Source organism: Hippichthys cyanospilos, chromosome 4 (genome assembly GCF_059441005.1).
Source record: "Hippichthys cyanospilos isolate Australia breed blue-spotted pipefish chromosome 4, RoL_Hcya_1.0, whole genome shotgun sequence".
Taxonomy (NCBI): domain Eukaryota; kingdom Metazoa; phylum Chordata; class Actinopteri; order Syngnathiformes; family Syngnathidae; genus Hippichthys; species Hippichthys cyanospilos.
Window position 1 is genome coordinate 15045272 of NC_142372.1, and position 15906 is coordinate 15061177.

At 39.7% G+C, this 15906-nt stretch overlaps 1 protein-coding gene across 5 annotated transcripts in view; it reads right to left on the reverse strand.

The window, feature by feature from the left end:
• dmxl2 (Dmx-like 2) overlaps positions 1 to 15070 on the reverse strand; it is a 37427-nt gene extending 22357 nt beyond the window's left edge. Inside the window, exons 1-18 of one of the 5 annotated variants that reach the window (XM_088412461.1) lie at positions 14700 to 15070; positions 7193 to 7318; positions 6633 to 6704; positions 6421 to 6499; positions 6033 to 6177; positions 4729 to 4795; positions 4450 to 4622; positions 4178 to 4358; positions 3926 to 4106; positions 3550 to 3768; positions 3197 to 3468; positions 2074 to 2340; positions 1763 to 1992; positions 1488 to 1690; positions 920 to 1041; positions 586 to 675; positions 355 to 463; positions 141 to 260 (exon numbers count right to left, since the gene is read on the reverse strand). In XM_088412461.1, coding sequence (XP_088268587.1) covers positions 141 to 260; positions 355 to 463; positions 586 to 675; positions 920 to 1041; positions 1488 to 1690; positions 1763 to 1992; positions 2074 to 2340; positions 3197 to 3468; positions 3550 to 3768; positions 3926 to 4106; positions 4178 to 4358; positions 4450 to 4622; positions 4729 to 4795; positions 6033 to 6177; positions 6421 to 6499; positions 6633 to 6704; positions 7193 to 7318; positions 14700 to 14786 — 2743 coding nt within the window. In that variant the 5' untranslated portion in view covers positions 14787 to 15070. The remainder of the gene's footprint in view (positions 1 to 140; positions 261 to 354; positions 464 to 585; positions 676 to 919; positions 1042 to 1487; positions 1691 to 1762; positions 1993 to 2073; positions 2341 to 3196; positions 3469 to 3549; positions 3769 to 3925; positions 4107 to 4177; positions 4359 to 4449; positions 4623 to 4728; positions 4796 to 6032; positions 6178 to 6420; positions 6500 to 6632; positions 6705 to 7192; positions 7319 to 14699) is intronic. The other 4 variants (XM_088412458.1, XM_088412459.1, XM_088412457.1 and 1 more) reach the window with 4 other exon arrangements.
• Positions 15071 to 15906: the final 836 nt, after the last annotated feature.

Here is a 15906-nt window from a genome sequence, read left to right on the forward strand (position 1 = left end):
ATACATTAGAAGCCTATGAATATTTTAGATATCATGCATACATTGCAACACACATACACACAAGCACTTACTTACTTGAGCACTATGAAATAAAACTACAACAATCAAAAGGAAAATACATGGTGATGATTTGATCTTACCGACACAGGCCTGGACAGACTGAAGGTGTAGGTGCCACATTTGTAGCACTGAGTTCCTGTTGAGATCCTTTTCTATCACCACCAGGAAAAACTTCTCCGAAAAAGGGGGAGGATGGTACTCTGGTTTCACAAAGGTTTACATGAATACAACCCTGTTTTGCAAATTTGCAGAAATTATTATGATATACACTATAAATCAAATAGTATAAAGCACCTTCACCAGATAGAGAAGCAGTTGTGTGTGTGTCTGGTTCCTTTTGAGGTTTGTAACCTAGAATGAAGTCCTCTTGGAAGACATGCAGCAGCTGGGTGTTGGCACCACACTGTATTGTACATGAAATTAGAAAACACAATTATACTGCTTGTGTACACAGTTTTAACATTTTAAGATTTTTTTTTCTCTCAGGAAGCTGTTTTGTAATATAAAGCAAGAGCAATGTCTCACCTGGTTTGTAATGACATCCAACTCTATGATACAGCCAGGTCTGGCAGTGGACTGCTGACTGACAATGTTGAACACTTCACCAACAAGTTTCTGGACCATGAATGCAAAAATACATTATTATATTGCATATGCCAATTTATGCTCAACATAATTTTTCATTGGGTGTGAGTTTTGTGTATGATATTATATTGGTAAGTTCACATGATACACAACACCCTGCAAGTTAGTCCAGAAAATATCTTTCAACTCAAACACTGAAAAAAGATGACATATTATTATGATTATCACATCACAAGTGACATTTATGTGTGTGTATGTGTGCTAGTCCACTCACAGATGTTTCTGGATCTGACAGTTCGTCTAGCAGCTTTCTGGCATCGACGACAGCTTGATACAGACGAAGGTTCTTACCATCAGATGCCACAAAGCAGGCACTGGCACTATTACAGTATGTTCCTGAAGGGAATAAAAAGTAGTTGGATGGCAAATTAAAACAAATTAAGAAAGGCTGTTGAAAATATGGAGGCTGGATATTTATTCCTTTTGCATATTGTACTGAAAGTACATGTGATTACATGGATGCTTTATTATATACTCTACTGCTCTAGCCTGTTTTGGATGGAACCCTCTTGCATTACACCTGAATCAAATGATCGAGATGGTTATCATCTTTCAGTAAACCTTGGTGATAGATTGATCATTTGAATCAGGGATGTTAGAGGGGGGCAAAATCTAAAACAGGCTGGATTTTTTTTTTCCTTTTTCTGTACCTATCCTCTAAAAATTGTTGGATCAAAAATTACCCTAACAGAGTAAAAAAAAAAAGGCTGACACGATTCATCCATTCATTTTGCCAAACATTTTGGACTACAAGAGGAAATACCGTAAACATCTTTGTTTACCGAGCACAGAGCTGGGGACAAGTGACGGTAGCCAAGCAACATTGCTGAAAGCAGAGGTGTGCAGAGAATTGATCCGAGCCAGTTCAGATACCCCTCCAGTGCATGAGAGGGGTCCAATGTGATCCACTCTCCACAAGATAAGTTCACTGTAGATAGCGTTGGGGTCATGGAATGTCCTTGTTGCTGCATTGCGAAGCTGCTTCCTGATTAACAAAATCGGAGAATTTTTATTGTCATTAACTCCTCTGGCCTTAATGCCTTCGTTTGCCGCTTACCTAGGGAGTCCCTTAGGTAGGGGGAAGGTGGGAAGTTGCTCCCCATCCATACTACCAGGAGCCGAGGGAGGTGTAAGCAGTGCATTATGGTGTGAGGATGTGAGCAGCAGTGGCAGCACTGTATGGCAGGCTTGGTCATTCAGATGGAAACGGTGGCCACAATAGCGAAATTTGTGGGACACGGTCAATACGTTTGAAAATGCAGAACGTTCTGCAAATGTCACAGCCCACTGGAAACAACATAATTTATATTTTTGTGATTGTGCTTAGATTGAAAAATACTGTTTCAAAGACTCCCCCTCAACACACACCTGGTTAAGAGATCCATCAACGTGCTTGGACACCATCATAACGGCAGGACTTGTGCCAGGATTGGGAGTAGAGGAAGCTAAGGCAGGCGAAGCAAGGCCAGCTGAGGCCGAGGCAGAGTGAGCGACATGTTGAACCATCCTGCCCTGCTCGCCTGCCCTGAAACTCTCTTGCTCGGTCAAAGTACAGGCATACATGAGGATGTTTTTACTCAGAGAGATGGCATCACCTGTAGGAAAAGCCACTGGGATACGGGAGGAAAAGGACACCTGGAGGCAGATTTGGGAAGGAAAGAAAACTACAATCATTCACACTAATTTGATATGGTGTAAGTGGGGTATGTGAAGATCTAAAAAAAAAAATAATAATAATAAAACTTTTAAAAAGTATTGTCAATGCAAAAGTCCTTTAAAAACCATGATAAAACTGTGTAAATATTTCAGAAAATATACTGTAAGCTCATAAAAAGAATCTATATTCAGTAGGCTATCCAATTTCATAATCCTAAAAACTCAAGTCTACACTACATCAGAATGGTTCAACATTCACCCTGTCAGTCACCTGAAAACATTCCTTAAAATTATTTCTTTTTGAGAAAAGATTTTTGAAAAAACTGAAAGGAGGACACTTTATGTTGATTATAATTTTATATGCACAAATCATCTCTATTCATAATTACGTTTTTTCGTTTTATTTTCAAATCAAAAAATACTTCACAGGGTACAGGATTGTGCATCACTGAAAATGATTGAGAACCACTGGCTTAAAATATTGACTAAAAACTGCTTGTGAGCCATAATATTATCCATACATTTATTCATCATTAAAGAAGATCAAGACAAGAGTTGTGTCAAACTAAATATTGAATTTCAATGCAAACTGTCAGGGGGAACTGTACTTCATGGTCCTAAAAAAATGACTGGTTGCCTTATTTAGCTTCATGAGGGAGGCAAATCCTCCTACGCAATAATCACCAGTGAGTGTATGCCTGACTGAGTATGTGGCACAGTAATCACAGATTAACAGCAGCCAAGCTAATATTTCGGAGAAGAATATTTTACAACTACACTTGTGTGACATTACAAGCAGGACAGATAAATGATTTCATATCAAAGCTGTGTTTACCTGAACCTGTCTGAAGATGCCTTGGTTGAATTCATCCAAGTACTTGACATGCCAAACAAGGAAAGAGCCATCAGTTGGGTGGATGGTGAATAGCATGTCAGGACTCTTATTCCACTCTGTGGTTAGTATCTCCATCCTCCTCTCGAGCAACATTGAGGGCAAAGGCAAGCTGGAGCTGGATCCTGGTGAAGATGCCTTTGTGCTTCCCTGCTCTCCTGGCTCACCCTCCTCTCCAGGCTCAGACGAGGCCTTGTCAGACATCTCATCCAGGTCTACACGTCCAAAGAAATTTGGTTTAATTATGAACATTGATTATTTCTCATTAAGAAATGTCCACTGGACTGTGGTTATACCAAAGTCAAACTTCAAAGGAGATCCTTCGGGATCCATGGGGTCTTCTGTTGCATGGTCAAGCTGCTGTTCGGAGAACTTGCGTAGCTGCAGCATAAAAACGTCCATCGAGCAGGTGAAGCTTAGGTCTTTATTATTGAGCCAATGAACCACAAATCCTCCCGCCCCGGTGCCATCATCTGTATTGAAGAGTGCAGAGTCTGCCAGCATTGATGGGATGTCTGAGAGTGAAAACAAAAAATAAGGAGGAAGCACAGACGGATCATTCATCGAGACACAGCTAAATCAATACATACGTATAAAAATCACATATGCTGTAAATAATAGGATTTCAAGTGGATAAATGGTAAATATAGCTACTCCAGAGAAAAATGATACCTGTGTTGGGGTTGATACTGGCTGAGATGTGGAAGTGACACAATGCGTTGGCATAATGAGCAATGTGGCGGTGGGTGTGTGCATCCTGTGTGCCAAGCTGAGAGGGGAGCAGCTCACTGTGAGCTACCAAAGCAGATGATCGTCGCCTTCCCCGACGCAGATGCTTCAGGTGGTGAATAGACTGTTCATACAGAGCAAAATATTTTAGCAAGGATTTTAATGTAGGGACCAAATGCTATAAATTATTCCTACCTCCAAAGCATGCTGAATCTTGTCCTTATTGCCTGCCAAGCCTGGCAAGCTGGAGCTAAAAGAGTGCGTGTTCTCAGATATTTGCCCCCCAAGCAAGCTGTCTTCTGGAAGCAGGGTCTCAGACCACAGCCTGCACACGCCATCCTCACAAGATGTCAGCAAAACATTGCACACGGAACCTCTAAAAGACACATGGAGGATGCGCTTAATATACGAAATTAGGAATAACAATGCCTTTTACTGAGTGTTGCAAACGTGTGTTTGTATCTTACTTTGGCATGTACTTGCTAGTCTTCCTCCAGGACATACCAGTGACCGAGCGGGGGTGGGCCAGGTAAACAAAAGAGAAGTGAACAGCGGGTGGCTTCTTATCCGAGGGGTCCTGGAGCACTACTGCAGAACGCCAGGCCGTGGTGGGATACCACACTTTGAGTAAACAGTCATCCTGCAAAAACATACACATGCATGTACAATACATAGGGATACGAATAGAATTTTTGATTATTTATTACTGTGTGCTTTCATTTTGCAAAGTCACACTATTGGCACACCTTCCCAACTGTTGCAAAGTACTCTCCATCAGGGGACCACTTGGCAACGTGCACAGATGCAGCAGTTCTGTGGGGCGCACAGTCACATTAGATTTATGCAAACCAAAGACAGCTCACTCATGTCTACCACATCAGCTGCCAATTTGGACAGGCATGGACATTTTTGTTGCTTTGTTTGATGGTTTCACTTCCCTGTTTTGGTCGTTCTACTTATCATGCACGTTTGACAATTACGACTTGAAATGAAAAGCGAAGTTGAACTGCTTGACTCGCAGCAGCATCACATGATCAAGTTGAAGTAGGTCTGCAACTAATGATTGTTTTTAAAAGGCAATTTATCCGTCAATTATTTTTATTATGATTATAGGGTACATCACCTTTGGCATAATGGTGATTCAATTTTAAAGAAATATGAGTTATTTTGGTGACTATATTTCAAACGCCGAAGTAAGACACTAAGCTCCCTTAAAACCTGTCGCTCATTGTAGATTGTAGAGAATTATTGTCACATGTATAGCGCGAAACCACAGCGGCTACTGCGCCCCTTTCATGACGGTGTCTCAACGAACCACTAACTGCTAGGACAATGTCATGTGTTGAGTCTCCATGGATGACACAAGAGAGATCATCTGTCTTGATTTGGCAAATTGAATATGCATGATACAGAGCATTAATAAAAGCCCCCCCCCCCCCCCCCCCTCCCGAACAGACTGCAAATATTTGCTTTTGATTCAACACAATGATAATCAGACAGTTTCGAGAAGGAATAAAGAAATCTGATAACAACTGTTGAGAGGCTGCAATACTGAAGGTTTGGATTTTAAATATATATAAAATGAATCAAAAAGTAAAAATAATACCTATTAATTTGCTTGCTTATCAATTAGTTTGTTGATCAAGGCTTACACCTATAATTTGAGGCATCTCACAAATGATTGGTTATAAACAAGACTGGACAATAAATGGAAATAATTCAATTGATTTTTAATTTTAGAAATCAACGATATGAATGTTAGCAAAATTGTGAAATGTTTTGCACAAGTGTCAGATAGCTGGATGTCGAGTTGTGTAATGTGTTTACAAATAGGCACGTTTGCTGGTTTACTGCTACAATTTATGAATTAAATTTGCCCCAAAATATTTAATTAAAACAAAATAGATTTGATTTTATGGCCATATCGCCCAGACCTCTTGTTTTTCCTTATTTTTATTTATTCTGATTAGATTTGATGTTCCCTGCAAATCCTTAAAAAGCATATATTTTCCCTTGTCAGTTATGCCAGGTATGCATAAACAAGACATACTTGCACTGCCAGACACAGTTCCAGTCATTAAGAACAGGATGGAGCTTGTCCTCAGATGGCAAGCTATCCTCTTCCTCAATTAGGGTATCGGCCATCGGTGGAGCCCACAGCTGGAGCTGTTCAGTTGCTGCTAGGATACGATTCCCTGAGGATAAAACAGTGCTAGGTGACCCATCTCATTGCTAAGTTCACTTCTAAAGAGCACGGAGTATTAATGTGCATTATCGTGGATAGATAATTGCAAATGTTCCTCAATGTAACAAAGGTGGAAAGCAGGGTATGGATAGGATTTCTTTAGTCTATTTTTTATTTTATTTTTTATTTTTTTTTTTGGGGGGGGGGGGGGGGTAAACAGGCTGGTTTAATCACACAGAAAGCATTGGCATACCCTGTGGGTCCCACGCCAGGTTGTAGGTGATGGCATCAAGGAAGAACTGCCCTGTCTTTTGCCACTGATAGTTAAGCTGCTGTTAGTGACAGGATAGCAACACAAAAATACACACACACACACACCATGCAATGTTATTGGCTACCTTGCTCACTTCATCATATTACAAGTTTCGGTAAACAAGCATTTTTATTGAACTTTTATATACCTACCTTGTAGCGTTTGTTTGGGTTGGTAGAAAGAGGTTCAAAGATGCAGACTGTGTTTCCGTAAGAGGCAGCGATCTAGATAAAAGCATAATTCAAAACCATCAGAAAAAAACTGTGAAAATGATTAATTTTCAAAAAGTCACATTTAAAGAAAAACATCCCTCACTAAATAAACTGAAACATTTTGAATAATTATTTCAATAAATACTATGCCTGGCAGTGTCACTGAGTTTTAAATGTTTCTTCATGGATCAAAAGAGCAGAATGTTACTAGTTTAAAAAAATGCTCATCAGCAGCAGCAAAAACACAACAAAGGAGAACAGCAACAGTAACAGTTAGTCCTTTTCCTTATTTTCTGTTCTCTTCCATCTGCTGCCTTTTAAGAGCTGGCTACACTTAAAGAGCTGTAGCCAACAAAATTAAACATGCACAGAATTCTAACTTCTTACTCACTTCACAAGTGTGCTATGGTTTCAGAACTCAATGACTGCTGATAAAACAGAAAAAAAACAACAAACACAGTGTAGGAGAGAACAAATTTGAGTGTGCGGTCAACACTTACCCTGCCAAGCTGATGGGAGCACTCCACACAGCCCACCTGAATGTTCCCATTCTGAGCTCCTGGGATTATTTGTACACACTCGAAGTCACTAGCCAAGATCACTACATCACAACCTGAGCCATAAGCCTGAAAATGCAAAGGTCTCGAATTAAAAACAGCCTTTAATAAATGGAAAACAAACGAATAAATGAATGAATGAATGTATGAAAAAATGTTCAAGTAATAAATATCTTCGGTTACAGGCAATAGTTTGGTTTTCATATCAATGATACAAACTTAAAGTAGAGAGGATGATAAAACATCATCACAATGCTTCTAGAATGTGCATCATGTTAAAGCATTCAACAGAAATGATCATTTTCACATGAAGCCCATCAAGTTTTATTCAGCATTCTAGCCCAAATAAAACACTGGTGCAAACTAACATGACATGACACATAGGCAAACAAATATAAACACAGACTTTTACACAAAAATATTCAGTATTTGGCATTTTAACAAAATAAATCTTGAGAAAATACAGATAATCGCAAGCTAGCTACATTGTGAAAGAAAAAAAAAAATGTGTTTTTTTTTAAGTTTCACTTTTGGAAAAGGTGCATTCAAGGACCGCCCCCAGCTTAAATAAAATTGAACAATCAATTTGAATTGATTTGCTTTTTCATTACCTGATATCGATTTATAAAACCATAAATAGATCATTTAAAAGCAATTCAAAGTAATACTGTACTTCATTCTAAAAGAAGATAGTGCCATGGATAGGTACTTTATAATAACCTGGAATGCCAATCATCTCTGCTAAACATAGAGGGCAGCCATTGTGTGTCGATTCTGTTACCTTTGTTTGTTTTGTTATGTTTTTGTTAACTCTGTTATCAATGCATTTATTTTTTGTTAATTGTGAATCGGGACCTACAGAAATTATACACCGATAATTAAAAGGTATCCATCTCTCCAAACCTAAATGAATGGAAGTGTCATTAGCTTCGAGATTTGAGTACCACTAATGGTGCTACAAGATCCTTTTACATCATGAGTTTGCAGTGTGTCTTGTAAGTATATTTAGACAGCCTGCCCTGGAATTGATTTGGTTTCATTTGAAAGAGTCAGCGTTTTATAACCATTGAACATAACAACTTGTCAGTAATGCCAAAATTCTCTAAAATGGCTGGCAGTGAATGTTAACTAAAACAAACGGCAAACTTAATTAAATTTATTTTGGAAATCTAAATTCGCACCTCCAGTTAAAAAAACAATCTTATGCATTTTAATGGGAGCCAGTTATTCGCTGATTTTCTGAGTTTACGGGCTGGCATCGTCCCAGTCCACTGTATATGTATTATTATTGCCATAATATATAATAAGAATGTATCGGGAAAAAGTATAAGCTTATCAAGGTCATAGGTGAAATACGCTATTTTTCTATATTAAATGATAAGATCCATGTTCAAATTCAAAGTAGGAAGAGCAAATGTAAAATGGCCTCGGAGGAACAGCTGTGTCTGAACGGCCGCTTGTGTCTTTCATTATTCAGGAGAACAGGAGGAGAGGCTGGGAACCACTGAGTCACACAATAGGGACGCTTTACAGCCACCACTCAAAAACAAACTAATCGTAGCGGTTATGGCCCCGGTGGTTGAAGCAAGATGCTCTTTGCATGCTGTATGCAAGAGGCAAGTAAAAAAGAAAACTGCAGTGCTGCATCTGCTGCAGCACAAAACGACTTGGAATTTAAACGCGGTCACCGTCACGCAGTGTCTGTGGCTGCTGTGTATGTGATGGACATTCTCTTTAACTCTACACGAGAGCAAGTCATTTCCACCTAGCGGGGCACTGAGCCAGACAAGTAAACATGAGTACACCTGTCACAAGCTGGAGTCTCTCACCACCTCTTTGTTCATTTGGTCTATGTGTCCTGTTCCTCTTTCATCATCTACATGGTTACAGTCTCACCCATAACAAACACCGTGCTGAGAAAAAGGTGTACAAACAGAGACTGTTTGTTTGTTATAACAGCATAAAACTGATGTATGGTGAAAGAAGAAATTAAAATACGAAGCAGGTTGTAAATCTCTTATTGACAAATATGGATAAGTTGCTCTGCAACATATTGACTGAATGCTGAGACAATCAGCATCCGTGCAGAAAAGAAAACGACTACTATTACCATCTATCCATTTTCAGCACCGCTTATCTTTTTCAGAGTCGTGGTGTGCTGGAGCCAGTCAGTTGCAGACCACATATACAGACCAACAACCATTTACCATTTTTGCACTGTCACTGAGCGGCAACTGATCGCATACTGTCTGCACAGTCAGGCGAGTGTACTGCTACACCACCAGTGACCACAACATTATCACATGACAGCTAGGGTATATAAATTATATAAAGATATCAAATGAGCTCACAAGTGGAGATTGGAGATTGTCCAAAGAGCCTGAAGTATTCATTCGGGTAATTTATTCAAGAAGGTAATGCTTATTTATTCATTGAGTTGTAGTTTTTTATCTCTTAATGTGATCAAAGCAACATTCCATCTAATCAGTGTTGACGCAAAAATGTAGCCGATTGGATAAATATCACTTTTTTTGTGATGTACCACTACTGTAGACACATACTCATGAGTGTTAAAACATTGAAAAATGTGTCAAAATCTTTTGGATGTCTCAATAGGGGGCTGTTCTAATGATTTCCAGATAAAATGTTTGGCCTTGCTCAATTTTGGGAAACTCAAATTTTGTTTGTACACTATTCAACTTTCGTTTCCTGTATTGTCATTGTGATGTTATATCGTGCAGATAAGATTCACACACATCTTTGTTGGCAAAGCATCTTTAAACAATTGTGAATAAACACAAATCCAAGGGAGAAGAAAGAGACTTTTTTGTTAAGAACAAAGTGCGTTTTTTATAGAAGAAAATAGTGTGAGCTTGTCATACACTGATGCAATGAGAGCAGATAAGAGGAAGGGAGTGAGAGATCACTTCTGTCTTTCTTCCATCCAATGCCTTCTATTCCCAGCGCCTAACTCAATCATGCAGACATGTTCTGCTGCTACCGCAGCTGCTCCCACCGCTTTTGTTCACGAGCTTGACTGCCGCAGTCAAAAGCCTGACTTGACAATATTTTAAATCCCAAATTAAACATTTGTAGTTAAGAGAGAGCTCTTGAATATTTAGGCAGCCTACATTCCAGTAGTGTACGTTGACCCACTGCAACCTGGAGTCGTGCACACTGTAGTGGCCTTTTTATACACTAAAGTACGGCTTCTATAGGCAGCACCACAGATGTCTGCGCACATTCAGAGGCAAACAATACTGGACAGTTCTGTCTAGACTTAATCGTGATCTAGCATTTCCAGTGTAACCTTTGGCAGCAAAGTTGACTTCTACTGTAAATACTTAACTTACTCTGGGGATGAAGCACTATTCAAAATGAAAGTCAAACAAATGAACTTTTTTGTCTCCCTGGAAAGCAAGAAAAGGACTGATGTCATAAAAGCTGCATTTGAAACCCAAAATACAAACGTCCCTCTTGGAAGTAATCCCCTGAAGTCCCTTTCTGCCATGTCTTTATCTATTTCTGGGGGGATTATTTGAGATCCTCCACAGCTCTGTCTTCACAGCTATCCTGCTGTCGTCTACACAGCTCCAAAATGCGTTGAGAAGGAACGTTGCCTTTGTAGAGCGATGTTCTTAACTAGAAACTGTCATTATGCTCAGCACATTGTTAGCAGGTGAGTTGTAATGCTGAAGCGGCCATGTGTTGTTCCCTTGCCGCAACTCTCGCTGTTTCTTAACAAAGTGAATGTCACAGGATATGTTTGGAGACTTCCTAGTTGATCATCTGTCCTACGTTGGAGGGGAAAATTTGTAGTCTGAAATACATTCTGACAAACCTCATTTAGTAGTGCAGTTCTATACAACAGACAACATTTTACTTCAAAATACAATAGTCATTGTATATACTGGTAATTATCTTTCTAAAAATATAATATACATGACCCTAGCATTTAACAAATAGGCAGTGGAAATATCCCATTGAAAATGTCGATGAATTTAGAAGTCTTGCTTGACATACTTTTGTTATATATATATTTTTTTATTTTATCAAGATGGCACCCTGAGTTGGTAGTCGACAGCAGAGCTCTACTATTTTTCATTCTTTTTTGTCATTTGTTTTGTCATATGGTGCTTGTTGACCATGCGGACCCACTTTATTCTATACTAAGCACTCGGCTATATAACATCCTAAGCGCTCCATCTCTGCCATCTTACATCCATGCTGCTTTAGCAGTGCTGTAAAAGTATTTGCAAGCGATGTAAAAACACTAGAAGTACTGCTGAAGTTAAATCAAGCTTTCTTCAGTGTTCATACAAAGTTAGCATAGCAAAAGCGCTTACATATTCAGCACATCAAAAAAAATGATAAAATGGTTGTAACTTGCGGTAAACATTTTTATATTACATTGCACTACGGAGGAGTTCAGCTCACAAATACATTTTTATTTCTACTGTGACATTAGAGTGACAAGAAAGTTTATACGAGTTTAAGATGATTACAAAAAAATAATTCAACACTTAAATGCATATTAAAACAGGGTCAATGTATGATTACATCTCATATTGGCAACTTTTAATACCTGTCAATATTGGAATAATTTGTTGCAAATGAAATAAAGAATACATTGAGTAAGTAGTTGAGGGTGACGTTGGGGGGGCAGGGTCTCAAAAACAACCATCTGTACCATTCTCGTCATATTGTTTCTAGCTTTGGGTACAAGCAAAAAAAAAAAAAAAAAGAGTGAACGATGCTTGCTCACACAGACCAAAAAGCGACTGATGCATGCCAGGCGAGTAGTTGCCAATGTCACATTGGAGGGGAAAAACACTATGAGCAAGCAGACCAAATGCTTATCCTCCTGGGTCTAATTTGAAACCACTTTTTTTGCATACCTCTTACACATGTTGCAAGAAATACAATTCAGCTTTGCTGGATAAGCATTAGAAGACTTTCTTTTGAGCAGCACAAGACTATACAGCTTTCTTTGCACCCATCACAGATTTAAGGCACCATGAGCCAGGCTTAGCAAATCAGCCCCAAAACATAGCTGAGCCTGTTGTTTGTGTTAAAATAGGTGCAGAGTTCTTTTTGCAAATGGAGCACAGGCACAAATGAAAATACAATATCGTCACAGAAGCACATTCCCGGAATCTTTGTGGCTCTTCGGTATGCATTTCAGAAAATTTGTCATGTCCCATTCAAGTTATTTCACTCATGGTGTGGGTTGGAGAAATTACAACATTTTATGTTTTAGTTTGAAATTGTGTGGTGTGTGTGTGTTTCAGGGGCTAGGCCCAAGAGCCCATGGGATCAGTGTGAGTGAAAATACACTGGACAGATTGTCTAGTGTTCTTGAAATGTCCTCTCGGACTGAGGGAAATCACCAAGTGGAGAAACTTTGGCCTCAAGGCAACGTGCACAACTTTTGCTTCAGAGCTCTACTCTACATTGTTGCGCAAAATATGAGCCTCAGAGCAAAGCTCCTATGCACGCACAGACTCCCTTTGAGGTTAACATGAGGGCAGAAGGGAACAAGTTCTCTACACTGTCTATTATTTTGTGAAAAGAAATGAGTCAGACACATACAATACCCCAATAAACTTCAGGAAACAGCCAATGATGAGAAGAAAATGCATAAAGACAAAGCCCAAATTTCGCTGCCATTGCACCTGCCTTAAATTTGATTAGGACAGTCACAACACTTGAAACAGCCATTATACAAAAAGCTGGTACAATATTTACATAAAATCCTTGCAATATATCTTGCGCCATAGAATGTTAAAGTGGTTAACTTTCAATACAAATATAAACCAGGTATATATCAAGATGGTTTCATAAACGGCTGCCAAAAAAACCTCACAATTTAGAAAACAATGCCTCATGAGATGTAGTAAAATATGAAAGGAAAAAAAAACAAATACCATAATCACCATTGTCATTTATTTTACAAACGATCTGAAGAAAAGCAGTTTGCCTCACACTAGTCTTGGTATTTATCAAATAGTCTGAAGTAAATTTGAAAGGGAATTGGAAGGGATTAAGAGTGGACAATTACACATTATTTGCATCACAATTGCCACTGTAATTTGATTCCATTTGTGTCTTGCTAGACAAAATGCTGTATTGACTGGTTATCTTGAATCTGCTTGTGAGAGACAGAGAGAAATGTTGAGGAGCTGCCATACATCAAGCCTAAGAACATTTAGAGCTCAATTTACTCAATTTACTTTATATGCTCAGAATGTAAGTCCTTATTTATTAGCGGTTCATTATTACTGCTCTTATTGCCCTATTACTGTTTTTGTTTTATTGCCTACCTTATTATTTGCTCGATTATAGAATGTAGTCTGCTCAGAGAAGTGAACAGAAAAAGAATTTCACTGTGGTATTACTATGTATATGACAATAAAACTCTTGAATCTTGGGTTATCAATGTTTTTGTTTGTTTGTTTTGTTTGATTTTTTTAACTGACATTTCACACTTTCCGAATAGAGCGGTAACGAAGAAGGGTAAACTCATCATCTATGTCATGAACCTCGTTTTCACAATTGCCCTGGCTTGGTAAAATAATTTGATTACTGCCAGCCAAGACATGTTCCACTGCCCGACGTACGGCTGACGATGGTGCATATCAACGACACAAGTGGAAACCCCCAGAGACACCGCAATGCCACATTCCCCTACAAGTAGAATTGCTCTTTAAAGACGCTTTGCTTTTGGAGGGTAGCTGCATCGTCCCCGCATGGGACGCATGCATATTTGTGACAAAACGTGCGTTTATGCTGTTTCATAAACGTTGCCTGAATTTAGCATAATTTTCAAGAGTCACCGAGCCCTCGAGCGTATGTGTCCATATAAGGTTGTCTACGTCATGGCTGATGCTGGGATGACAGTGAGCTAATGATCCGTGAGGAGGATTTAACGCCAAATGGTTGCGAGCTAAGCCACTTCTACAACCAAATACGATAAAGCCTCTCACGCTCATCACACAGCCCACCTCCTCATTACAAGCACGGCAACATTTACAACACCGTCCAGTACAGTATTTGTCAATTACGATAATGGATGCGCAAAGGGATTCCCTTGCAGTAATTGCAACGTGACAAAATGCTGCTAAAGGTCATTGAGTGACTGGCGTTAAATCGGGTGCATAAATATAAGCGGTAATTGACAGGTGACGATATTGGCGTTAAAAGGGCAGCAATTAAAGCTGTTTTTCAATGCAGGTCAGACTTTGATCGAGGGAGGCAGAAGTCTCGAATCTTTGCCGTTCTTACAGTGCGGCAGTGTGCTAGCTCCCTACCCGGTTAGCTAGCCTTAGCTTTAGCGGGCTAGTTCGCTCCCGTCCAGCAGGTATCGGGCTAGCTAGCTTAACCACTCACTTAGCTCGTCACTAGTTAGCATCAACTCCATCGAGTAAATATGATTCAAAAAGAAACTCACCGTAAACGGAACGTCATTCACGCTCCCCACCGAATAGCAGCAATCCCCCGGGTTCACCGCTCCAGTCAGCACCTGATGAAGATGCATGTTTCTTTCTTGTTTTTCCACCTAGAAGCAGCAGATGCCGTTTTTAATTATTTAGAACGAGTCCACCCTGTCGGTTTCTCCATCGAGCAGCAACTGGGGATTCCATCAGTAAACGATCAAGTCGTCCACGGCCTCACAACGTCGTCGTGCTTGGGGGGGGAAGTTGTTTTCCAGCCGTAAAAATTTAATTTCACATGACCGTGTCATCCATTTACGCAAATAAAAGCGGCCATCCGTCGCCTCTCGCTGTCAACACCATCCCCACGATTAATCGTCAAAGCCGAGAGGCAACACCGAGGGAGCTGAGGCTCTGCAGCGAGCCAGGCTGACATGCGCGTTCACGCCGTTGCCTAGGCACGACTTACTGCTCATAGGACCACAGCGCCGATATCACAAAGGCTCGGACAACTACTTTATTAATATTCACCCAACCCCAGTCAACTTATGTAATTCAACTGATTCCGTTATTAAGACATACACCGACAAGAACGGACAGAAGGATGGATGGATGGATGGATGGATGGATGGATGGATGGACGGATGGATGGATGGATGGATGGATGGATGGCTGGAGAGATAGATAGATAGATAGATAGATAGATAGATAGATAGATAGATAGATAGATAGATAGATAGATAGATAGATAGATAGATAGATAGATAGATAGATAGATGAGGAACTACTTCAACTTGCAGTAGATCATGTACATTAGTACAACAGGATTAACAACAGTGTTAACACTCTCTATGATAGTAATGATGATGATGATGAATGTGCTCCTGCCTGATGGGGCAAACTCAGGATTCTGATTAACATAGCATTTGTGGAAATTGTTGCCTAATTCACACACAATGAATCCCATCTGTTTTTATCCAGCTCAGGGGGTTGCTGTTTTGTCAAGGATTGTAGAATGAAAATGACATCACAGCTACACAGGGCCAATCACGTCTCACCTATTTTCAAAGTTAGGTCATGTGACATTAGCAAGCTGAACCATAATTAGTTGTTGAGCTCTGAGCATCTGTGATGTCATTTTCAATTGACAGGGAGAGGCAATGTAGCTGCTCTGATCTGTAGAAAAGAGGGGTGGATTTTACTGCTGAATTCATTTACCAAAAA